The sequence below is a fragment of the Tursiops truncatus genome, chromosome 16 (genome assembly GCF_011762595.2).
Source record: "Tursiops truncatus isolate mTurTru1 chromosome 16, mTurTru1.mat.Y, whole genome shotgun sequence".
NCBI classification, from domain to species: domain Eukaryota; kingdom Metazoa; phylum Chordata; class Mammalia; order Artiodactyla; family Delphinidae; genus Tursiops; species Tursiops truncatus.
In genome coordinates, this window is record NC_047049.1 from 11,304,272 (window position 1) to 11,328,496 (window position 24,225).

Sequence of the window (24,225 nt, forward strand, 5' to 3'; positions counted from 1 at the left end):
AAGGACTTAAGAAAACAAAATCTTGCACGTGTCCACATTCTGGGCGGTGGTCCTTCCCAAGCCCTTAAAAAACCTTTGCCTAGAACAACCTTCTTCCCCCCAGTGGCTTCACAGTGCATCTGGTCCCTAACCCCAGTGACTTCGAGGAACCCAATGTGGGAAGATAAACCTGGTCTCGGACTGGCTTGGTGACTCAGAGGAGTGTCAGATAAAGATGACCCCAAGACTCTCATAGAACATGTGCCCAACCCCCAGTGAGCTGGACCCCAGGGAACGCTTGGGCCAGCCTCAGACAATACTGGGAACTGTGCACTTTTGAACCCACTCAGCCCTTCAGTGAGGTCTGCGGATGGCCTGGGGCCAGGTGGGCAGAGAGGCACCTCTGCTGGAGCAATCTGAAGAGGTGTGATGGGCACGTTCCCATTACCTGGGTTCACAGCTCTGAGTCTTCCCAGGTTGCAGCTGCAACCTGAGAATGAAAAATGACCAAGACTCATCTTCTCATGGGTCGGGCCAGTAGAGATGTTACGAATCCCAGAGCAGGCCTGCAAATGTGTCTGTTTATTTTTCCTGAAGCCAGTGAAAGACCACCTTGATGCCGCCACTCTTCAAAATTTAGAAACCACAGAAGACATTTTGAGTTACATTATTACTTTATTTTCCTTTTTTTAAATGTAGCATTAAAGTCATCCAACATACAGATATTCCTACGGCTCCTTACACATTTTATTCTATCTAAAGTTAAGTATTTTAGCTATGAGATGACAAAAATCATCCCACTAAAATGGCAACACTTCTGAAAAATGGGTTTCATATTTACTGATGAGAAATCGACTCCCCATCTACCCCTGCAAAAACTCCTTCAGTCCAGAGCTGTAGAAAGACAGTTCACATCCATGACTAACATGTGGGACCCATACAGAGAGGGCTCCAAAACAGCAAGCTATGGGGTTAAACTTCTGTAACAAGCAACTTCTTTATTTGTACAGAATATGAATACACAGGAAAAGCATCATTCTCCTTTTAGGCCTTTTATTAGTGTGTTTCGCCTCCACCCAAGTTACTGCCTACCAAGCAGCTATGAAGAGTAAAAACCAACTGGTTTTAAGGCCCTGAAATGCATGCAACTTAAAATTCTCTAAAGCACACAATCAGTTCCCGGTCTCCGGGGCTGATTTTTTATTTCGTGGAGACTATGGTGCTGCTGGGTTTGCAGCTGTGTCTGTCGTGCTGCTGGGGTTTGGAGCTGCTGCTGCTTTGGCTTCTGGCTGCTGGGTTTCAGTACTGGGATCTTCTCCATTTCCAGCACTTTTCTTGCTCTTGTCTGCTGTCACGGCACCCATCTCCATGATTTCCTGAAGTGGCTGATCGGTGTCAAGGGAGCTGGGCTGGAGTTCATAAACCTGGACTTGACCTGGGACATCTATTGCTTTCTGTTCAAGTTTTTCCAGGATGGTCTGAACCTTCCTGACGCCATCTCTCCTGGCCTGGCGGACATCAGCGCGTCCTTCTGGGTCTACAGAATCCAGGGCCAGTAGCTCTTTGGTCAAATACTCTTCTATCATCAGGTACTTTTTGTCTGTCTTCTTGCCTTCAAAGTTGTCCACAGCCTGCTCCAGCCCTTGCACCTTCTCCAAGATGGCTTCTACTTTCAGCACACCTGGATGTTTTGGGGGTACCTCAGCTTCTCCTGGTTTTGGGGGTGTGGCTTCTGCAGGGGCAGGGCTGGGGGCTGCTCTCTCTTCTGCAGCCACGTTCTTGGCGGGAGAGGGGACGGCAGAAGGGGCCGGGCTGGGAGGACAAGGCACCGGAGCAGAGGGAACCTTTACTTCCACTTTCTCAGAGGGAGGCAGGGGCTTCTGCGAAACAGGTTGAGAATCCACCTCTTTGCGGATCACTTGAATCGGGATGTGTCCAGGAGTGAGATCTGGTCCAGCTGGGCCTGGCTTGCTTTCTGGTTTGTTTTCAGGTTGGGGAATAGGTGAAGGTTCTCGATGGGTCATGGGTTGCTGAGAAGAGGCAAGGACACAGAGATAGTTTTAATACCTGGCTGAGAGTCACAGGCAGTCGTTTGTAGCTAGTACTGACTAGAAGAAAACAGAAATGACTTTTTTTTTGGCGGTACGCGGGCCTCTCACTGCTGTGGACTCTCCCGTTGCAGAGCACAGGCTCCAGATGCGCAGGCCCAGTGGCCGTGGCTCACGGGCCCAGCCGTTCTGCGGCATGCGGGATCTTCCCGGACTGGGGCACGAACCCATGTCCCCTGCAGCGGCAGGCGAACTCTCTACCACTGCACCACCAGGGAAGCCCAGAAATGACTTTTTTAAAGTTTAATAGTATAAGAGGGATTTTCAAAGTCAGCCAAACCTGTTACAAAATTAAAATATGATATTCATCATGTATGTGACCAAACCATTGTTATGCTTCCGTTCGTTAACCTTGGTCTCTTGGTCTGTCATCTCTCACTGAATTTTTCTGGAGATGGTATTCTTACGGCAATGAAAAGAAAACCAATATAATTTTCAAAAATGAAAATACCAAAAACGCATGCTGACGGCTGAGTTACTTTACCTCAAAGCAAAGTCCTGGGTGACTCAGACTTTCAGGTGATGGAGCCAGGGAGTAGTAATGGCCACTTGGCCCCCTTCATCACCCTGTGTGACAGTCTCCGCTCAGGGTGTGGCCTTCCCATCTCCTGTTTCAGAAAAGTTATAATCGTCTTTTTTTTTTAAAAAAAAAAAACCTATGACAGCCTTGTGGTTTCTGCCCAGACTGATGTATTTTTTGAGAATAAGCAAGATGCTGAAAATGGGTAATGCAGTAAGAATTCTGCCTGGACACATCTGTGCCAGAGCTAACATTCAGCAGTGCAGAATCTCTGCACTGACTACATTGGCTACAGAGGCTGAGATACTCTTTAATGTGACTATAAGCTATAGCGATATTTTAAAAAATTAACTATGCTTGAAACAGAAACATCTTGGTTCACCTAGCATTTAAGTGAACATCTAAAACCCCCTTAAAAATCTCACACACTGATTTTATCAACTGGGAAATAGGAGTTGGACTACATTATTTCTAAAGTACTCCATATTAAAAACACTAAATCCCACTATAATGTTCAGTTAGGTCAAATCTCTGCAAGCCTCTAGAAAGGGATTTCTAGACAAGCTATAAAAGGGAGGCCACTACAAACAAACAGGGTTAAGTGGAAATAGGATTAAATATTGTTCCACCAATTACAGAAAATATTGATAATATGGGAAAGGCATGAGAGGAAACATCTCCAGCTTTGCAAATGGGCACTTCTTTCCCATTTGAAAGGATTACTGAGTCTGAGTAAGGATCTGATGGACGCTTGGCTGTTTTGTTTGAACACCAGTAGCCTCCTTTTCCATCAAATCTCTTCTGCCAACCAGAAATGCTTAACTTTGGCCCTTAGCACTCATGAACCAGCCACACGCCTCTTCTTGGGTTTTAAAACGATGGCTGAGTAAGTGACTTTGGAAACACTTAAGAGGGGGTGTCCTATGGCTTGTACTCTTCAAAAATGTCAAGGTCATGAAAGCAGAGAAAGACTGAGAACGTGTTTTCCAGATTAAAGGAGACTAAAGGAAAACGACATCTGCGTGCAGTGCTCATGATCCTACATTAGATCCTGGAACAGGAGGAAATTGCTATAAAGGAGATCTGAGAAGGGACTGCGTATGAGACAACAATGTTTTAAGGACGTTAAACTTCCTGCATCTGATAATTCTACTGTGGGTATGAATGAGAAGGTCGCTCTCTTAGGAAAATATCTGCTGACATATTTAGGGGTATTGGACATGATATTTACAACTAAACCTCAAACAAAAAATACAGATAATATATGGAGAGAGGAAAAGATGACAAAGCAAATGTAGCAAAATGTTAACAGTAAATATGGGTGAATCTTTGCTTTCATGACCTTCATATTTACTGGACTTCTCTTCTGTAAGGTTGAAATCATTTCCAAATAAAAAGGCAAACAAACAAACAAACAAAAAAACCATAAAAGGAGGAGTTCTGTTTGAGGGCCCTGAACAGTGTCACCATCTGTAGTAAGAAGATGCCCTGCATTTGTTTACAGACCACTTTCCTTTTAAAAACTGTGACCAAGGGACTTCCCTGGTGGCGTAGTGGTTAAGAATCCGCCTGCCAATGCAGAGGACGTGGGTTCGAGCCCTGGTCCGGGAAGATCCCACGTGCCACGGAGCAACGAAGCCCGTGCGCCACAACTACTGAGCCTGCGATCTAGAGCCCGCGAGCCACAACTACTGAGCCCACGCACCACAGCTACTGAAGCCCATGGGCCTAGAGCCCGTGCTCCGCAACAAGAGAAGCCACCACAGTGAGAAGCCCGCGCACCGCAAGGAAGAGTAGCTCCCGCTTGCCGCAACTAGAGAAAGCCTGCACGCAGCAAGGAAGGCCCAACGTAGCCAAAAATAAATAAATAAATGTAAAGGCACTTCCACAATGTTGAAAAAATAAATAAATATTTAAATAACAATAAAAAATAAAAACTGTGGCCGAGAATTCACTCAGCAGCTGAGCGGCCCCGGCTGCCGAGTGTTCTTCGGCTAAAACTAGAAGACTTCCTCCCCCAGGAACCAGTGCCTGCACGTCTCTACTGAAGGATAAGTGGGCCCTGCCTGTAACTTTCACCAGGCAGGAAGGAAGGCTTCCCATCCGCCCAGCCAGCCAGGCATCGGCCAGGGAACGTGGTCCTCTACCGCAAAGGAGGAGAAAGGAGTAAGACATGCTCCCTGTGGCCAAGGTCAGAGCAGAGCTGAAGAGAGTGGATGAACACTTTTGGAATAAATGCACAGAATAATCAGAGCTGAACTGTAAGGGACTCATACTAGGCACCGTGGGAAAGATGAGGAGGCTTCGTGGGAGTGGCAAGGCTGGCTTGTCCCCTGGAGGATGGGGACAGCTTGGATTGTGAAGGCATGTCAGGAAGTGGGTCCAGCACAAGCAAAGGCACAAAAGAGGAGACAACAGAGTGAAGGGCCTGCAGAGTGCAGGAAGGGGTGTGAGTGAGGCAGGAGACGAGGCTGAGGGTGGGGTGTGGAGGGGCTGCAGGGCACTGCAAGGGTATGGTGGGCACTGAGACACCTGGGCCCCCCCAACAGGTGTGTGACGCTGTGTTCTGCCCGCCGTTGCCCACGGTGGTGGCTGGAGCTCTGCCCCTGAGGCAGCTGCAGCGAAAAATGAGCAAAAGCTGTAGAAAGCACTGGAGGTTCACAGCCCTCGCCTGCATTTCTGCTGATGACCAGCCGTTTTCAGGATCTCGCTCTCCCCCCCAAGTTATGTGCATAAACCAGGAGGGGCTGGTGGGGCGGGGTGGGGTGGGGGGACCCAGGTCACCTGCACAGAGCTCCTCAGGCCCTGGAGAGATGCTGCCCCAGCTAGTCTGCCGACACCGACTCCCATACCTGAGGCCTGTCGACCACGGTTTGCACGCGGACGGACGGCGGGGTGTGCACCGGCGTGCTGCTTCTGGCTGGAGAGCCCTCCCGGCTGGACGCACCCCGGACGGGTGACCGGAACGGGGATGCTGCCCACACGGTCCGGGGCTCCCAGTCATCTCCCTGGATCTTGTGGTACACAGGCTGGTGGGTCTGGTATTCGCCCTGCTGAGCTGGGTAGTGGGTCTTCTGGGCTTGGTGGAAGGAGGGCTGGGCTGCCGGCCGGGTGACATTCTGCTCATGTATCACAGGGATGGAGATGTAGCCCCGGGGGAGCTGGTGACTGCCCAGGCTGCTCCTGCCAGAGGAGGAGGGCAGGCTGGCCGAGGAGGACGAGGATGAGCAGTCCGAGGCAGCCGGAGACTGGGATCGCTGCAAGACGCAAAGGGTGGATACACAGCCCCGTGAGCCACCGCTGTCTGGCCCTCCGACTCTGTCCCCGTCACGCGCCTGCTCTGGGCAGCAGGTTTAATATGACCTCCCGTCTGTAAGCCTTTCCATTTTCAAAATGTAGTGTTAAGACTGGGAGCTCAGGAGTCAAGAGGCCTGGGCTCAAATTCTTAACAGCTCAATAGCTTTAGGAGCCGCGTTTAACCCCCAGCCCAGTCACTGGGCTGACCTGACAATTCGGTAAAATAATCTGTGCGTGTGTCCCAGCCCCAGTGCCACACACAGGAAGCGCTCGCTACATTTTATTTATTGTTATCACTGCATTTCCTCTTTCCGTAACTCTCTTCCTGCTTATCCACAGAGAACTCAGCTCGGCACTGGGAACTGTGTCCCCTGTGTGGACCGAGGCAGGCCAGGCCCCTTTCCCTTCCCGGCCACCTACTTTCCGTTCTAGAAAATCAGACGGGTGTTTCCGCAGCTGGCTTCTACAGGCCCTGCTAGCTTAAATTTCTTCAGGTTTCTCTGACTGATGTGTCACTTTTGATTTTTACAACAAAAACATTACAAATTCAGGTACCGCTTCTCCAAGGAAGGGAAAAGAGCCTCCTGTGATTTTTCATCCCCGGAGCAAGCATTTGTGCTCAAGAGCAGTGCAGGAGACACACGATGGGATGCTGTGCAGACTGCAAGACCCAGAGGGCTTACGGCTCAGGATTCCTACTGGGGTCCACTGGCCTTCAAATCTCAGCTAAGAACTGGATTAAGAACTATTCTTTAGACATTAGTGCAAGAAGTGTCGGCTTCAGACTTAAAACCTGAAAAGCAGCTGCCTTCCTGACTCCTCATTTTACATTTCCTTTGAAACTGTGGACACTGTAAGGGCAGGTACGCGGTCTCATTTTCACGTCAGTACAGCTCCAAGCAGTTAATACTTACCTGTGAACACTGAACTGAATGAAATAACACAGAGTATCTCTGTATTTCTGATATAGAAAGCTCGGTGGGTGTACGTGAGGAGCCAGAAGGCCAGGCTTCCAGTCCCAGTGACACCACTTCCAACTTTGTGATTGTGGACCAAGCTGTTTACCCTTCTGAGCCCCAATTCCTTAACTACCAAAATAAACCATGATCCCTGCCCACCTGAAAAACCAACCTGTGAAACGCTGGGGGGACGCTGGGCTGTCTTGTAAGCGATCTTTGCTGGGTGACCTCTGACGCTGCGGGCCAGGCCCAGATGCCCCGCATCTCACCAGGCGTTGCCCTGGGCACCGCATCAGGGTCTGGGGCAGCCTAGGAAGCACAAAACCCGGCACCCCCGGGTCGCACCCCACAGGCCCGCGAGCCAAGCCTCTCCTTACCTCAGGTCCATGGGAGGCTGGGGGCTGGGCTGCCGCAGCCGCTACTGCCTGTCCGCACTGTTTATCTGGCTGGGTGGCTTCCGCCACTCCCCGCAGAGGTGACTGGGGCCTCTGCGGGGCCGCCGGGGCTACCTCGGTTTGGAAGCGCTGCGTCCCAGGCTGGGGGTAGGCGAAGACAGGATGTGGCTGCCGGCTCTGGGCACCGTCGTGGAGGACGGGGATGGGAATGTAGCCTGGCCGGAGCCGGGGGTACACAACGTGGCCTTCCCTCGTGGGCAGCGGCCTGGAGCCCTCCCTCGAAGGCCCGTTTGCAGAGGATGCGGTTTCCTAAAATAAAGAGAAACACAGACCTGTTAGAAACTGGGAAGGAGACAGCCCTGAACAGGGGCAAGCATGGCGCCGAGCACTCCGACCTTCCAGAGTGACCCTGGGTCCCACAGTGCCAGCCAGGGCAGCTGAGCACACAGAGTGTGGGTGCCTCCCCTGACCCCCCACTTCTTCCAGACGCCCCCTCCCTACTGAAGCCGCTGTATGGGCAGCAGTTTAAGAATCAGAAGCATCCAGAGGAAGCAGGGGAGCCAAGGTAACTGTTGAGCATAAGAGAAGTCCCAGTTTCCCAAACTGGTAAGACAGGTTTCTTTTCTGGGTGACACGGCGGCAGTGCATATAGGTGAGTCACTGACCGCCTCCCAAATCTTCAGACCCAGATCAGAAGGTGCGAGGAGCATTCAATTCCAGCTCCCTAAGCCACAGCCAGCTTCTCTGCTTTCTAAAAGGTCCTCACGTCTCCTAGCGATACAGACTCGTGCTGGACCCCAACGCAGGCCACAGCCTGGAAGTCTGCCGAGAAGGGGCGGCAGCGGGACGCTGCCTCCTCAGGAATATTTTCAGAACAAGCTGCGAGAAAGGGAGATACACAAGGAATGCAGAAGCAGCACAGGATGAGAACAAAACCCGGGGATTAATTGTGCTGGTCCTGTGATGCCAACAAAGCTTGCTTGGCGAGGAGCGGCTGGGTCTCTCTCATGTCCTCTCACGAAGCTCTCCCTTCAGCGGCCCGGCTATTTTGGGACCCTTGAGAAGGCCAAGTTCCAGATGTACCACAGAGAAAGATCTTGTTTCAGACAACAAGGCTGGCCCGTCACTTGCCGGGCAATGTCACTTCTCCCCAAGCAGAGGCTGGGCAACTGAAACCAGGGACCCCCACGGCTTCCGGTCCTGACGACCTCCTGAGCACTAGAGGGTCCTCTTACAGAGGAGGGGGCTGAGGATTTGTGCCGCTGACACACACCCGAGTGGGTCAACTATTACGAAGGAGCATGATCCTTCCTCACGAGGCAGCCCTCTGAACTGCAAACGAACGCCAAGAGCTGAGGCTCTAGGAGCCTCAGGGTGTAACTCCCAGTGGGGCGAAACTGGTCACAAGTGGGGAAAGCCGAGGGCTGACCCTGGAACTTAGCCCTTTCAGACCCATGAACTGCTTGCCTCCTGCCGAGCCCCGCCCCAGAGGGCCTCCAGCAGAAGGAGAGGCAAGGGTGTTGCCATGCCCTTGGGGACGCCAGCAGACAGGCGCTCTCAGATTAGAATAGCCACGTGCTCAGGGCAGTGGCATGATTTTAGCCTGCTTAACTCAGGTCACCCAAGAGCAGGGAGTGGGTCCAGGCCTCACATTCAGAACCAAATTCCTGCCATGAGAGGGACACCAAAAGGGAGGCAGCAAGAGGGACCGAAGAAACGCCATGCTGCTCGGAGCTGACTCACAACAGGCCGTCCGGGCATTTTCTCCACGCGCTGGGCACCTTCCTTCCAGCCTGGAGCAGGGGCCTGGACGAGTGCCGGGGCATCGTCTCTGCGGGCTTCCTCCTGGCCACGCACAAAAGCAGAGCTGAGCAGCCAGCGGCCCTCATCCGCTGACTGGCCCCTGGTCAACGTCCTGCTCCCGAGTTGCTTGGTACCATGGGATCACCAAACCAGCAAGGCACGATCCCTGCCAACTGGGGGCTGCATGAAACAAACAGGAAGCAAAACTACCTGGAAAGCACAGGAGGCCCTGCGGATGGGGGACCGCCTGGGCTTTCCTAGTAGGAGGGGGCTTTCCTAGAGAGGATGCAAGTTCATTCTTACCTCTGTTAGTAACAGTTCTTTCATCTGGGGTAATTCTCTTAACCTCGGTGAGCCTTAATCCCCTTTTCTAGAAAATGAGCTAGCAACACCCACTTCATAGGACTGTCGTGAGGTTTTACGAGAGCACGTCAAGAGGGACGCCCGCCCCACGCACACACACAGAAAAGAGTGATGCCGGGAAGGCCAAAAGGCATGTGAATCCCCCCTAAACAGGCCCATGATTATGCTCCTCAGACCCCAAAGTGTCAGAGGAATCAAAGCTGAAGGACGCAGTTAACTGGTGGTGATTGGAGTAGAACGGTGACTGCACCTGGAGAAAACGGAGTCGTCTGGGAAGGAGCCTTTGGAGGGGATGGAAACGTTCTCCGTCTTTCTCTGGGTCATGGTAAACGGGTGTACATCCGTGTCGAAGTCTCTCACACCGTCCACTTCCCTGGGACCCCCACACTGCCCCTCCCCTGCCACATTCCACCCACACTGTCCAGACCGAACAGGTGAGGGCTGCCACCCCCAGCATCGCCGCACAGCCAGCTGCTGGCTGGGCCTCCACCTCAGACCCTCCCGGGGCCTGGAAGCCATACAGAGGCCTGGCTGAGGCTTGCCCGCTCCTGGGGGAAGCCCCCGGATCCAGAAGGTACTGGAGCGGGCCTGCCATGAGTTGTGCTTTTTATGCATCTCCCTGAGCATATTTTGTGCCTCAGCTGAAAAAGAAAAGGGAAGAAAAAGGAAGGAAGAAGGGAAGGCGGGCGGGAGAGCAGTTCCACCTGCCCCAGGGGCTGCGACAGCGGAGGCGATACCTGACCTGGTCTTGGGAGTAGTGGTCCGGGTCAGTGGAGGGAGCGTGCGGTCACCGCAGGCAGGGCTGGGGGTGTCAGGGGCCCAAGCTGGAAGGCAGGGTGGCTACGGGAGGCCTGGAGGCTGCTTTCCTACAGTCCTGAGGTCTGCACTCCTGGTTCCGTGTGAATTAACGACCCATTTATGTCATGTGATAAAAACCCACACATCTCTCATGATGGCCTCTGAAAGAAGGTGGGCTGCCTTGCCACTCTGGTGGGGGCTTTGTTTAGAAAACACTGCTTTAGGTAAGTTAAAAAGACCACCTCACTTCTACAGAATAGAAAACTAACACTTGTACGTGAATAATTTAAACTGAAAATGACACGCCCACCCATAACAAGGTCTGCACCAGATGCTGACACCACCTCTGTTTCTACTCTCCTCTCATCAGAGCCCTGTCAACAACAAATGCTTCAGTTTTACTAACCAAAAAGCACTGCCCAAGAGAGTTAAATTGCCCTTCCTACCTTCTGTGGTGTTTTCATCACAGTCTAGTAAAAAAAAAAAAAAAAAAGACATAATTTTTTTCCAAGGAAAAAGTTTGGTTTTTTTTTTTTTTGGCCACGCCACGCGACATGTAGGATCAAACCCGCACCCCCTGCATTGGAAGGGCGGAGTATTAACCACTGGACCGCCAGGGAAGTCCAAGAAAAAAGTTTTTTAAATGTTTAATATTTATAATTCTCCTAGAATATGACTAGAACATGTCTCCTCAGTCCCATAAGAAGTGTCCTCGAGTTCAAGCCCAAGCCTACGGGTTATACCAACCAGCATCTTTCATAGAGGAAAGGCACTACCTGCCCCACCCTGACTTCGCTGGGGACTGGGGACTCCGTCTCCTGGGGGTTGCACTTCTGTGTGACCCCGTGATAGGGACGGGGTGCCATCACAGTCACCACGCAGATGACGGCCAGCCCTGCTTCCTCATCACCACCTGCCTAAGCTCCCTAAGGAGCAGTGACGGCATTACAGGAAGCGTTTTCCAATCAGCTCAGCTCATTATCCTTATCTGTGGGCAGAGCCATCAGGAATACATACACATGAAATCCAATTAGGAAATAAGAGCCTGACTTCCACGGCTTATCGCACTGCATTAATTTATAAAATGAACTGGTTCAAGCTTCTTCTTTGTGCGTTGCATTAAAATCCCCTGCGGGTGCCAAACAACTCCATGGAAAGGCCGGGACGAAAAGCGGGGAAAACTACCTCAGGTGAGCCAAAGTCTGCCCTATCGAGCACAAGGTATCATTACTAGACAAGCCTGGGGCCAGGTTCTGGGCTTGGATGAGCCCGCGGCTCACACAGGTCTTGTTTGCTTAAGAGCACAGCTAAACTTCACTACTGAGTTTTAGTAACAATGTGGGTGCTTAGGGGACAGCTAGGAGACTTGGAAAGCGGCTGCGCTTGGTCCTAAAGCTGACTCCGCTCTGAAATACGTGTGCTACGCAAGCAACTCACATCCCCTCCCTGGGCCTTAGTTTCCTCAGCTGCGAAATGAAGGGGAGGCCCAGGTGTTCTGTAAAGCAGTGGTCCTCAGACTCTAGGGGGCGTCCGGAGCGCCCAGGAAACGCAAAACGGTGCAGACGCTAAGTTCAGACCCCAACAAAGTCTGACTCAGGAGGTGTGTGGGCAAGTCCAGCCCCCACGGCACTGGGAGCACTGACCTAAAGGAGGTTCCTTGCAGCCCTGACGTTCTCCGTGACCTCTGATTCCAAGATCTCTTCTAGCTCTAAACACCTACATAAAGCTCAAAAACAAGGAAAAGCTGACGTGGCGGAAATCTAAAAATGACCACTCTTGACTGCACCCAGTTAAATCACATTAGAACTCTCTGGAATTCAAGGTGCCCCAAAGTTGCACGAACCAAGTGAAGAGGAGGAAGCCGCTGACCCTGCACCTTAAAAGCAGGGCGGAACCGTAAACCCTGAAAACGGCGGCGCCCCTGTGAGCCCCGACCCCAGCTCCACGGTACAGTGCTCTTTCAAACGGGGGCTCGACACCTACAGACCACGGTCTGAATGAAGGGGAACAGCGACAAAGGCCACTCTGAGGGCTGCCCTGCAGCACCTCCGCCTCAACAGCCTGGAGTCCTAAGTAGGGCACCGATTCTATCAACTGGGTTTTTAGGCCAGAAGAGTCTCACGCCTGCCGGGCAGCGACTTTTACTAAAGACACTTCAGAACTCCTGAAACAAGGAAAAAAGATGGCGGGCAATAAGAATCCTGGGACTCCCCATTTAGCGAGGACGTGGATCAAAATAAAGTGGCTTGGGGCTTCCCTGGTGGCGCAGTGGTTGAGAGTCCGCCTGCCGATGCAGGGGACGCGGGTTTGTGCCCCGGTCCGGGAGGATCCCACATGCCGCCGAGCGGCTGGGCCCGTGAGCCATGGCCGCTGAGCCTGCGCGTCTGGAGCCTGTGCTCCGCAGCGGGAGAGGCCACAACAGTGAGAGGCCCGCGTACCGCAAAAAAAAAAAATAAATAAAATAAAGTGGCTTGGCTTGCCTCTTTCAGGCAGGAAGCAAAACAAAAGAAAAACTTCCTTCTAAAGCACACATAGAGACCTGAGCTTCAACATTCTACCAAAACTTTCCATTTGGCATTACAGGCCACATACATGAAATAAGGTATTGCCAATGTGATATATAGAGAGATATCTACATCCCCACAGCCGAACTCAAAGTTCCCACTGGAATGTGGTAAAGGGTCTCTTCCACTGCCCCCAGCCCTGTTTGGGGCATGTAATGGACTTTGGGCATATTCTGCATAATAAGTAACGTCCACATCCACCAAAGTCTGTTTACAGCACTCCTAGTGAGACAAGAGTCTGTGCTGTAAGCAACGTAGTCCCAGGTGCTTGGAGGTTTTAACTGATATGCCCTGTTATTAAAGTATGTATACTTATCTACAAAGAGTTACAGATGTAGAAAATAAACTTATGGTACCAGGAGGTAAGGGATGGGGGAGGGATAAATTGGAAGATTGGGATTGACACATACCCACTACTATATATAAAATAGAGAGCTAATAAGGACCTACTGTATAGCACAGGGAACTCTACTCAATATCGTGTATTGGCCTATACGGGAAAAGAATCTAAAAAAGAGTGGATATATGTGTATGTATAACACATTCACGTTGCTGTACACCTGACACTAACACAACATTGTAAATCAACTATACCCCAATAAAAATTAAAAAAAAAAAAGTATGTATAGTTGATCCTGGGATTACTCAGATGGGTGTCCCTATGTGCTTCTGCTAGGGAAAAGCACATTTTAAAGATGTGCTTACAATGAGAGAGATGAGCCCCTGTTTTCAAGTTGCCATTCGGGACTCCAATCCCGCCCTGCTGCTCGCCAGGTGTGTGCCCTCGGACAGGACTCCTTGCTACTAAGACTCAGTTCCCCCAGCTATAAAAATCCCCATGCCTTCCAGGGCTTTTTGCAAGATTTACGTGAAATAAGGCATGAGAAAGTCTTTGTAAACTCTGAGCTGTCCCATGCCCTATACAACTACGTTCCTCCATGCCACAGATAGTTACTGACGAACCCAGCTTTTCCCAAGCAACAGTTGGTTGGGCCTATTGTTTACAGAGTTGTGAATTTGGGTTTAACTCTTCAGTGATCTCACCAAGTTGGTAATGAGCCTGTTAGAGTCTGAAGCCCCTTTATTGAGAGTCTTAAGAGCCCTAATTAGCAGGGATGGCACTTTCTCTGCTAAGAAATGTATCTAAAGTTTCACAATCTGGAAGCAAACACAGCTAAAAACAACTCTAGGGGCCTGAGCCCTAAACTCCCCTCTCCCTTCAACAGGCCCCAGGCGCTGAAGGGGTCTGCCTTGCAGACAAACTCACCTGAGGAATCAACACGCAACCTGCAGTGACTGTGGTTCCTGCACACATGCCCCTGAGACCCAGGGGAAAGAGCCAAGCCAGGCTGGTGTCTGGGAGTAGAACATCTGCTGGTGTCCCCCTAATATTCTCAGTGTGTCCCCCCAGGGCATATAAGCAGTCTCCAGGCCACAGCTGGGTATGTCCCCTGCTGGGGAGAGCGCTCGGGGCTCAGAGTCCCCCATGGGCCCCCTGGACCCCTCCTCAAGGATACCATGGAGCAGATGTGGCCCAAGGTCACATGGGAAGTGACTGCAGAACCAGGAAGAGAATCCCGGTCACTGGGGTTCAGCTCCTGAGCTCAATGGCTTCAGGGAAATTAAAGACTACCTACTTCCTCTTCAGGAAAAAAAAAAAAAAAAGGGTAGGGAACAATCTAAAGGCATAAATCACAAACGGAAAAGTACCTGAAATTTCCATATTAGGAAGCGAAATCTTGTCTGAATTTAGATAAAGAGACCTCTTCATCCCCATGGACACATTTCCATGGGTTTCTCAAGGTTCTTTCTCAGACTCAGGTAGAACACTGTTCAGTCACCGGGCTCCTCCATCTGTGAGATGTCAACCATGCAAAGCATCTGTTGTTATCAGGGTGCTGGGCTTCACTGGACATGTATTTTGTACAAAACACCGTTTCGCAAAAGAAAAAAATCTCCAATTCATCAACCACAGCTGCGGCAAGGGGAGACTCTGACAGATGGTGGCAGTCTTGGGGGGATTGCTGGAGGGACTCCTCCCCCACCCTAAGCAGCTTCTCAAAGCATTCCTTCCTCAGCAACCACCCTCCCCCAAAAGGGTGGTGGCAATTAGAAACCCCCTGCCTCTCTCCTTCCACCCACGGTGACATTTCCCCCACTTAGGGCAGGGTCCAGTACACCTGTGCAGACGGCCAGCCCCTCGTTTAACGTGGCTCCGTTTCCCCGCAACACCACTGGGCACCTGGTCGGTCCTCAGGCCTGTGCAGAGACTTGGAGGGAGAGCCCCGCCTCAAGCAGTCGGGATTCAGGGTAAACACAGCGCCCCCTGCAGAACACAGGATACACAATTCTGCTGGCCCATCTTGGGCACGGGATCTGGGGTGAGTCCACAGGCTGATGAGGCTGTGGGCTGCAGGTCTGGCTGAGAGCCTTCATCTGCCCTCATACTGAGTTACTGCCCAGCACCTACCACCCCCACGAGGGACACAGGAAACCCCCGGGAAGGGTGCTGAGGGTGTCTGGACACTGGTGGAAGGAGAGTGTCAGCTAAAGTGGTCCAGGGGCGATAAGAAGAGGCCTTGTCTTGGGAAACGAGACTTCATACCCATCTGGGAACCAAGAGACCCACGTCCAGCCAGCACTGTCCACTCTGTGGGAAAGCCAAGCGCCTGTGAATCCCCTCCGACTTCTTGGCGAAGACTGGGACTGTCGCCACGGACCACACACATGCCTCAGGTCAGGCCCTGGCTCATCACTTTCCCGATCCTTACGACCCTGCTGGACAGGTACTGGTGTATGCCCATTTCTCAGAAGGAGAGACTGAGGCTCGGGGAAGGTGAGTGATTTACCTGAGATCACCAGAACCCAGGTCTGTCAGACGCCAAGGCCGGGGGTACGTTAACCCTTTCACTATTCCTGCCACCCCTGTACACTGTGTGATAATTATTGGCTAATGTCTCCAAACCCTTCACTTTCTTGGGGTGAAATGCAGCAGGAGGGAAAGCATTTCATTTCGCCCGGTTGGAGCTGGGCTGAGGCGCAGACCTGGAACATTCAGTTCGAGTGTGGTCTCGGTCAGGGAGCCAGGGCTTGATGCTGAGTCACTGGCTGAGGCAGGGCAGCGGGAGCGGGGCGCACCCCTGAGTCACCACAGCCCCAAGACTCCACACAAGCCCAGCATGGGGCCTCTGCAGGGACAGAACCCAGGTCTAGCCCAGCAGGAGAGCGGGTCCTGCTCTGACACTCAGGGTCCATGGGATAATCTGGAAGATTCAAAAGCGATGTGGCTGCCTTCTCTGCCACACACGTCCTTTCCGTTCTTCCTGCCGTTTCCATTTCTAAACTATTCATTCTTTCTTTCTTTCTTTGTCCAAGAAGAATTTTTAAAATAACTGAAAAGAACAACAATTCTACTTTAAATTAAATTAAATTTTCAAGAAACTGAGGAAGTTACTTCAAAATAGGAAATGTTTGCTCTTCAAAAGGATGCTAAGGCATTTTCAGGGGAAAGTCTCGCCTCAATCACTGGGGACACAGCTCTGCGCAGGGACTCAGGAGGCACACTGTTTACAGGCTCCTAATGTAGGCAGCAGGCAATCTACCATCCTGGGCGCTTCAGAATTGACAGTGAATAAGAGGCTTCGCTCTGCAGCGTCTGATCTTACTGCCAGCCTCATGGACAAAAAAACTGGAGAGAGGCTCCTTCCGTGGCGCCGGGGCTGCTCTCTGCCGCTGTGGCTTAGTGGCGTCTGGCTGTTGCCAGCAACCGGCCTCCCCGGCAGGCCTGCTCCAAGACGCTGTGTCACTGGCGGGGACAAAAAAGAGCTTCTCCAGACCCGTAAGGATGAATTTAGGGAATCAATACCAAAGTCCCCTGTGGAGAAAAGGCCATTCAGAAATGCAATAAAAAGGAACCGGCTCCCGGGAGACATTGGGGAGCAGAAGACAACACTGCTTAGGAACCAACAGGAGGCTTCCCGCGACACACTCTTCAGTAAGGGATGCTTTCCTTCAACCAGCCTGTCCACTCTGGAGCCCAGGCCCATGTTTTACTCTTCCCCACGCAGAATCCTTCACACACTGAGCCTGTAGACCCTGCCGGGCTCTGAGAGGCAGAAAGGGGAAAGAGACGCAGACTGTGCCTCTGGGACTCCCAGCCCACAGGGACGTGACCCCAAGGCAAACTAGAAAAGTGCTGCCTTTTGGAAGAAAGATTAGAATGGAAGTAATGTGGAGTCCAGAGCAGGGACAGCCTACTTCACCGGAGAGACGGAATAAATGCTTTGTGGAAAATGGCACCGGAGGAGGCAGCGCTGTCCTCTGTGTGGCCTTTAACACCATGACTTACAGAGAGCAGGTGCTCAAAAATGTCGGAAGAGATGAATGAGTGAAGACTGGGGGCCATCTTCTAGGTTCAGACCCAGGCTCAGGAAACGAGCCAACATTTCTGATCAGCTGTAAGAGATGGACTCAAGGCTGTTTATCCGCAGAACTGTGCCTGGCGAGCTCGGAGCATAAAGGACTGAGTATAGAGAAGCAGCCAGGTCCACTAGCGGCAAGCCTGTCTGTCACCTGGGGCGGGGGTGGGGGCGGGGTGGTAAACCTCTGGCTACAACAGCCTTTCTGTTTCGTCACAGCTGACAGGCCAGGCACATCCTCTCTCTCCAAGTCTGTTTCCTCATGCATAAGGTGAGCCTGACAGCTTCCACCTTAGTGAGCTGCTTTGAGGATTTAAAGAGAGGTTTGGAAAAGCACCCACCTGCGTCTGGCACATAGCTATAAATATGTTGACAGACAAAAAAATAGCTCATCCCTTCCTGAAGAAATTCTCTCTGCTTAAGCTTTTACAAGCTGCCTGGCTTGCTGAGAAGCTGCCGAGGCCCCCAGAGAAATCGTCGTAGAAATATGTGAAGAGTTTAAGACACCAGATAGCTCCCGCAGCTGCACACGCCGAACAAGGGCTAGAGGTCAGCTTCCACATCTGCAGAAGGAGGGGATCCGGAGCCTAGCTTCAAAAGTCCAGCTGTGAGTCTGAGGGCTGAGGCACAAAAGGGTGTGTGGACTTGATTCCCGAGCAATGGGGAGCCGGGAGGGGCTGGAGAGTTCCTCAGTCAGGTAGGAGAGAGGTCTGCTCGGTGTCCATCAGCACTAGAGGGTCCTCGGAGGCTCCTAATAAGCAAGGCCTTTGTCTCCTGCTCCCCGTTTTTCTATATAAGGTGTCTTAAATATGTAAGAGCAACATGAAAACAGCAAAACTAGGAAGGAGAAAGAGTAGGTTTGGGCTACGCACGGTTTCTTAATTTTTATGAAAAATACCAGATCATTTTAAAATGTCAATAGGAAGTAACAGACATGCAGAGTGGTTTATATAAGGCAACTGTGTGTCATTCCAGAAACGAGGACAGTGCTAATCAAGCCTCATGGGTGGTATGAAGCCTTCTGACTCACAGGCAGCCCAACAGCAACAAACAACCAAGCCTTCCCGGCCCTGGCTAACGTCAAACGCTGCCACGGTTCCCAGGCACTGACTCTACCCTTGTAAAGGGTAAATGTACTCCACAAAACAGGAGACAAGTTTTGCTCAGTTCTTGCATAAGCCAAACACAGACTGTTCTTTAGAGGGAAAATGAAGGTCCCGGATGAGCTGGACTCATAAGGCATCTGGCCATGTCCTTTATGCACCCCCAGCAAATCACTATTCATCAGTCATAAAGAAATGGGCTCCAGAGTAACTGCAACTTGCTGGAGATACAAAGGAGAGAATGGCCGCTCACTTCCTGACTGTGTTCCAATTCTAAGAGGCACAGGAGCTTGCAGTCAATCTGCAAAGAACAAGGTGATCTCATCTTTAAGAAAATTCAGGAAGCTCCGCTGAACATTAAGGGGAAGAAATGGGGCTCTACTTCAGTCGACATTCAAAACATTTCCGATTTCCTCTGAAAGGATGCTCCTGTCTCGCACAGAGCCTGAGGATAATCTGTCAAATTACTGTGGTGAGATTCTGCCGGCAGCGGAAGACAAGAGGGAGAGACTCTGGCTTGCTTCTTCCTGGGGTTCAGGAGGGTCTCGGGACCACCTCCCCACACCCGGCACTGGCACCCCACCCGGCTCCACCCCTCCCCATGCCACCCCTATGTTCGTTCCCAGAAGCCACGCACCGGGTGAGTTTCACCACGAAGGAAGGGAGGCTCCGGTGATGGCTCTGCAGGTTAGATGTTGAGCAGGCCCCTTGAGGATGCCAAGGCCTACGCAGGCGCACGTGAAGTCACAGCTCCCCCGCCCCCCTAAGAAGTGGGATCCTTGTCCTTCGGTGGCTCCCAAATGCCAGACTGCCGGAACCAAGAACCAAGAGGGAGGCTTTTCTGACATACAGATTTCTGGGCCCTACCCTGAGCAACTCGCATTGAACAAGGGGGTACCCAGCTGGCAACGTGTGTTCTTAAAAGGCTTCCCTGGAGACTGCCAGGCTTGGGAATCCGTGCCGGGGACCTCCAAGACCAGCAGAGCTAGAACAGCCCTGCTCCTCCAGGGAGGAGGGTCTCGCTCTGGTCGCAGGAAGGATTGTGAGGGAGCAGCACAGCGCCACACTCCAAAATATCTGGCCTCTGTTTATTTAGCAAGAGAGCCTGGAGGAGTGGCTGCACAGAAACTGCACATCCCCTGATTCCAAAGTGGACGTCAAGCTCTCTGCCAGAGACGGGGCCTGGACTGGTATGAAATTGCCAGGAGATTAGTGGGAAGCCCACGTGTGCAGAAAATCGATATCCGGGAAGACTGCAGGTTCAGTTGCTCAGAGTGGAGCTGGATTAAGCCCAAAGCCTTTGCCTCTAGCTGTCCTGCCTCTGCAATGAAGGGCAAGACACTCGCTTTCTGTTGCCGCCTCTGTAAAAATGGGATGAAAAGTCACTCTAACCACCTCAGGGGAATGAGAGAGGATCAATCGTAAGACAACAGAGGATAAGACTAAACCAAAGTTCTAATCTTTATCTTCCTTCCGCGAAAGCCATTTCTGTACCTACATGGTTAAACTGTAAACACCCAGAAGCTGTCTTCTCCAGAAGAGGGCTTTCTCTGTTTTTCATGCTCAATGAATAGCTCTTTATTGATTGACAGCATCTCCTCTTGAAAGTAAGGACGCTCAGAGGGTCCTCTTAGCTCAGTTCCTCTAAAATCACCCTTTGTTTTCTGCCAGAGCCCTTTTCTCATTCCACATTAAGAAACCAAATTTCGAATATAAAGTAACAGCGAAGGATTTTCCATTGTATTTACTCTGAAGTAAGGTGTCATTCATATACGTGAAAGTGAATTAGTCACACAGATGTTCTGTGTATATCAAAGCACAGTCTTGAAAGCAATGAAGCCCAGAGCTAATGAACTGAATGTTAGTTTTCTCCCTATGTTTTGGTACCATGCTGAGAAATCTCAAGTAATTAATTTGGTAAAGAGAGCTCTTTTCTTGAGTTGATCACATCCAGCCATCACCATCTAAGTAGTCACAGAACAGAAGTCAGCCACCCAATACTTGATGGTTGGGAGGACACAAAAATTATTAAGTATTCCAGCCTGCACGCTTCATAGTTTCATAAAAATTTAAGACACTTCTACCTTCCTCTGAACAGATACACTGCCTCTTATCGACTTTTCAGTGTAGTTCTCTCTTTGCTCTTGGTACTAGCTGAGTGGCCTTTAGAAACACACTTGAACTCTCTGGGTTGCTTTTTGTGTTTTTTTATAAATTTTTTTATTATGTGGGCTCCGTAGTTGTGGCTCACGGGCTCTAGAGCCCAGGTTCAGTAGTTGTGGCGCACGGGCTTAGCTGCTCCAAGGTGTGTGGGATCTTCCCGGACCAGGGCTCAAACCCGTGTCCCCTGCAGTGGCAGGCGGATTCTTAACCACTGTGCCACCAGGGAAGCCCCTCTCTGGGTTTCTTTCTCAGAAAAATAGAGGCTGGGGTAAAAGGTCTTTAAGGACCTTTTTCCACTTTAAAATTCTGACTGTTAAATTTTCAAATCAACTTTTCCAGCATCAGACTTCTGATTTAGTAGCTTGCATTTTCTACTTGTCGAGAACAATAATAGTAACTCAACCTGTTTTCTTCCCCCTTGAAAAAGTTTATAAAACCACAGCCTAACCCATCCACTGTACAGATGCACGAAGATCTCAACGTGCTGAGTGAGTTTCATGTTGGAAACAAAGCGCCAGCAAGGCGGGACTTAACCCTGCACTCACAGTGGATGTGTCCAAACCTGATCTTCGCTCACCACCAAGGATGCCAGCGGATTCCGACTGTCCCTGTCTCTATAGGAAGGAAGCCTCAAAATGATACTTTTTTTTGTTTTTTGTGTTTTTTTGCCCACAGTAAAGATCTAGGTCCTTGCAGGCCACAGTAACAGAGCTGGTTGAAATGAGCATCAGTTTCACTCCATAATGGGCCGAACAGACAAGCAAAAAAGTATATATGGTTACGCCCATCCCAGCTAATTATAGCCTCTGGTACTAATTTTCAGAAATAAATATACAATTAATTTCTTATAAATGTAAGCTGCTGAATTTACAATGTCTCACTGTTGGGCACCAGTCTTATAAATATTTTTAAGAAAAAACTGCATAAAAATGAAGGTGGATAACACAGATCTTTCTTCTAAAATAATGATTTATAAAGCATTTTTAATTTTGTGAATTTTTAAATCTTCAAAATAACTTATTAACTCTCTATGACTTTTATTTTTATTTTGCCCAGACAACGTGACACTACCCTTTAAGTATATTTCTTTTTGTCAAGCTTTATATTTTGAAAAAGTTCAAATTTATAGAAAATTACAAGAGTAGTACGATTAGTTATAATTTTTTAACACTCATTCCAAGCTCCTATTTTCAAATTTTCATGCTTCTAAGGATTAAGTAGTATATATCCCTGCATATATGTAAATGAGGCATCCTTCTAAAACAAAAGTATTACTACACAGTTATTTGTGTATTAGAAACAAATCCTAGGTATTTTAGTAACATAACCAGGAAGGGAATGTATTGCCATTTAAAAAAAAAAAGTCTCTTTCTTGCCAGTGTGAGGCAATGTCTAAGGCAATAGCCAACTAGGAGACAGTCCCACATCTTTAGTTTAGAAACTGCCTGGAAGAACAGCATCTTGTTTTTAACAAGTCATACTAGAATATATTCTTAGTGAAAACAGTTTCAACCAATAATACAATTTTAATTTCAAATACAGAATGGGGAAAAAAAAAGGAATGAATTTACATCCAGTCTCCTGAGTCACTCTGTGCCTGAGATGGGAGGGTGAAGTCAAGACACCTTCAATCGAATTCAGGAACTTTAGGGGGTAAAATTCCTAACAGACCCTAAAAGACCCCCACCCCAGCTTGCCAATGGCCCCCCGGCGTCCGCCAAAGTACGGTCAGCAGGGTGAAACCAGGATCTCGGTCTTGGAAGCCGGGCGGAGGCCGCGGCGGGGCCTGGCCCGGGCCTCCGATGCTGACCAGGCCGGCCTCCCCTCGTCTCCTGGCCCACGGCCCCTCGAATCGAGCCGGTGGACCAGACCCGGCGCCACCGCGCGGGTCCCACTTCCCGCCCGACCCCCGGAAACCAAACGCGACCCAGGGAGGACAGTCCTCTCCGGGACCTGCCCCCCGCCCCGACGCCGGCCATGGGAGGGGGCTCGTTGGGGGGGGCAGCAGGCCGACCCCCTGAGAGCTGGTATCCTTCTGGGGGGTCCGTGCGTCCCAGGTGGCCTTCACTGACCTCCGGGGCACCAGCTCAGGCGGGCTACGGCCGGCGGGCACCTGGCGCCTCGCGTCCCCGCAGCCCGGCCCAGTCCAGCCGCCCCCTACGGCCCTGTGCCGACCGCTGGCCGTCGGGGGGGGGGGGGCGCTGACCCGGCGGCCGCGGCGCGGGCCCTGCTCACCTTGGGGACCTCGGGGGGCACACGCGGGTCGTTCCACGTCGTGGTACGGCTATTGTGGTCCACGAAGAAGGGCCAGCCGGTCTGCGGGTCGATCTTGATTTCCCAGCCAGGGGGCAGGGGGTCGCGGTCGCCGGCGCCGCTGCCGGACGCCATCTGCACCATGGGCGAGTGGGTGGCAGCGCTCATGCTGGGTCGGGGTCGGCCCAGAGGGGCGGCCGCCGGGGTGCCGGATCGCGGGGTGCCGGGTCACGGGGTCGCGGGGTGCCGGACCTCCAGGTGCAGAGTCGCTCGCTGGCCGCGACCGGAGCTAGAGTCGTGCGCGCCGCCGACGTGTCCGGGAAGCCGGCGCTGGGCACCTTTATGAATTAAAGGAGGGGGTGACGTGGCCGGAGATGGCTGGAAGCGTCTGGAAATAGCCTCCTCGCTGCCAAAGGGGAAGGAGGAGATAAAGGGAGGTAGCAACTGGCCGGCTAGAAACTTCTGGTCCCATCCAGATAAGTTGGCGGCGGCGCCGCTTGGATGTGGAGCTCCGCCCTGAGTCATCAGCTATAATCGTGGCGGGGCGGGGCGTGGGCAGGGCGTGGGCGGGGCCTCGGCCAGGCCGCCCCTCCTCCACCCCTCCACCTCCTCCCCAGCCCCAGCTTCCCCGGCGGGGGTCGCCCGGCCGAGATGGCCCTGGGGTGGGCCCGGTGCATCCGCGGAGTCCGCGTGCCGCCGGCCGGCAGGACTAGCGAGCCCCGCGGACATCGTCTGTGTGTCCTGGGCCGGTTTCGGTTTTCAGACTCGTTCCCTCTTCTTCGAGCCGCACGGGTGTTCCCGGGACTGGCTCCTTCGTATAAAAACAAAGTCATCGTTAACCTTTAAAGTCGCTGGATTTAAACTCGAGTCTGTCCCACCTCCCCTTTGCATCCCCATATACTGATACACCAGGATATTGGCGTCCCTCAGTTACGTTTTAATCACTTTTTTCCATAGGCTTAAGGGCGGTCCGGAAGGAGCTCTGGAATGTTGATCCGACACCATCACCAAGCCAGGGAGAAAATGGAAGTACAAATGGAAACTCACCTGCCTTTCTTTCGAAACCTAAAGAAAGATTGCATCAGCGCATGGTTTTATGCTCCCGAACCTCAAATCTCAAATGTAGAAACTATCACTGCATTGAACAACTTTAAAGAAAAATAAATATTCTTTTGGGTTTGGGTCTTTTTTATGGTGGAAGTTGGTTCTTGCTATCTTAATTTGACCTTCATTTGGAAAGTAGGGGAGAATTCAAATCAGGAAAAAATTTTGTTTGGTTAATTCAGTGGTGGGTTGCACTTGTAACCTCAGCCAAGCACCTCAATTCCTCTGGGAGAGAAAGTGCGCCCCCAGAGGCAGAATGTTTGGGGGGGTCCCATTTTAGATCCTTAGGCACGCAGACTCATTCCCTTAGCCAGAAACATTTTGAGAAGTTGTCTTGGGCTAATGTTGGGCCCAGCTTTCCAACTCAAATGCAGAGAATACTCTGGAACCTCAGAGAC

At 51.3% G+C, this 24,225-nt stretch overlaps 1 protein-coding gene across 6 annotated transcripts; it reads right to left on the reverse strand.

Moving 5' to 3' along the window:
* Nucleotides 1-634: 634 nt before the first annotated feature.
* Nucleotides 635-23,752, reverse strand: BAG3 (BAG cochaperone 3). 6 transcript variants are annotated; one of them, XM_019940112.3, is made up of 6 exons: nt 23,658-23,752; nt 22,706-23,534; nt 9,002-9,103; nt 7,241-7,567; nt 5,460-5,864; nt 635-2,009 (listed from the first exon to the last, which is right to left on the reverse strand). In XM_019940112.3, the coding sequence occupies exons 2-6, from the start codon at nt 22,889-22,891 to the stop codon at nt 1,194-1,196; spliced, it is 1,836 nt and encodes a 611-aa protein (XP_019795671.1). In that variant the 5' UTR covers nt 22,892-23,534; nt 23,658-23,752; the 3' UTR covers nt 635-1,193. The 6 variants fall into 6 exon arrangements, with proteins under 6 accessions (XP_019795671.1, XP_019795673.1, XP_019795676.1 ...); XM_019940114.3 differs by having other exon boundaries at nt 23,669-23,729; XM_019940117.3 differs by lacking the exon at nt 23,658-23,752 and adding an exon at nt 14,497-14,640 and having other exon boundaries at nt 9,002-9,241; nt 22,706-22,844.
* Nucleotides 23,753-24,225: the final 473 nt, after the last annotated feature.

Bases quoted from the DNA above. Each gene is read 5' to 3' on its own strand.
- BAG3 (XM_019940112.3), bottom strand. From the start codon at position 22,891: ATGAGCGCTGCCACCCACTCGCCCATGGTGCAGATGGCGTCCGGCAGC. The intron at 9,104-22,705 runs GTGAGCAGGGCC...GTGCGTGGCCAG, and splicing joins TGCCCCCCGAGGTCCCCAAG to GAGGAAGCCCGCAGAGACGA. The intron at 5,865-7,240 runs GTAAGGAGAGGC...TGCGTCTTGCAG, and splicing joins CAGCCTCCCATGGACCTGAG to CGATCCCAGTCTCCGGCTGC.